This window comes from Penaeus monodon, chromosome 29 (genome assembly GCF_015228065.2).
Source record: "Penaeus monodon isolate SGIC_2016 chromosome 29, NSTDA_Pmon_1, whole genome shotgun sequence".
Lineage (NCBI taxonomy): Eukaryota > Metazoa > Arthropoda > Malacostraca > Decapoda > Penaeidae > Penaeus > Penaeus monodon.
In genome coordinates, this window is record NC_051414.1 from 37,704,677 (window position 1) to 37,704,916 (window position 240).

General features: G+C 66.2%; 1 protein-coding gene across 1 annotated transcript in view; it reads left to right on the forward strand.

Annotated features, from left to right (window-relative positions):
* Nucleotides 1-6: 6 nt before the first annotated feature.
* The window catches only part of LOC119592236 (activating transcription factor 3-like), a gene marked incomplete in the record, with an annotated part of 5,641 nt that continues 5,407 nt past the window's right edge, over nucleotides 7-240 (forward strand). The window contains 1 exon segment of the mRNA XM_037941068.1: nucleotides 7-232. Within this exon segment, the coding sequence (XP_037796996.1) occupies nucleotides 32-232 (201 nt within the window).

Here is a 240-nt window from a genome sequence, read left to right on the forward strand (position 1 = left end):
TCTGGTGGGCGGGTCCCCTGGCACCTCAGGCATGGGAGGTCCCCTGGCTGGGTCCTCCCCGCCCTCCACCCCGGACCTCCCCTCCCCCGTCAGCACCGTGGAAGCCACCAAGTCAGCGCTCATCAAGGAGGGCCTCAAGCTGCAGATCCGCACGAAGCTCCAGGCGGCGGGCGTCGACAGCCCCGAGAACTTCCTCGAGGACAACAAGAGCATCAAGAGCGAGACGGATGACGTAAGTGA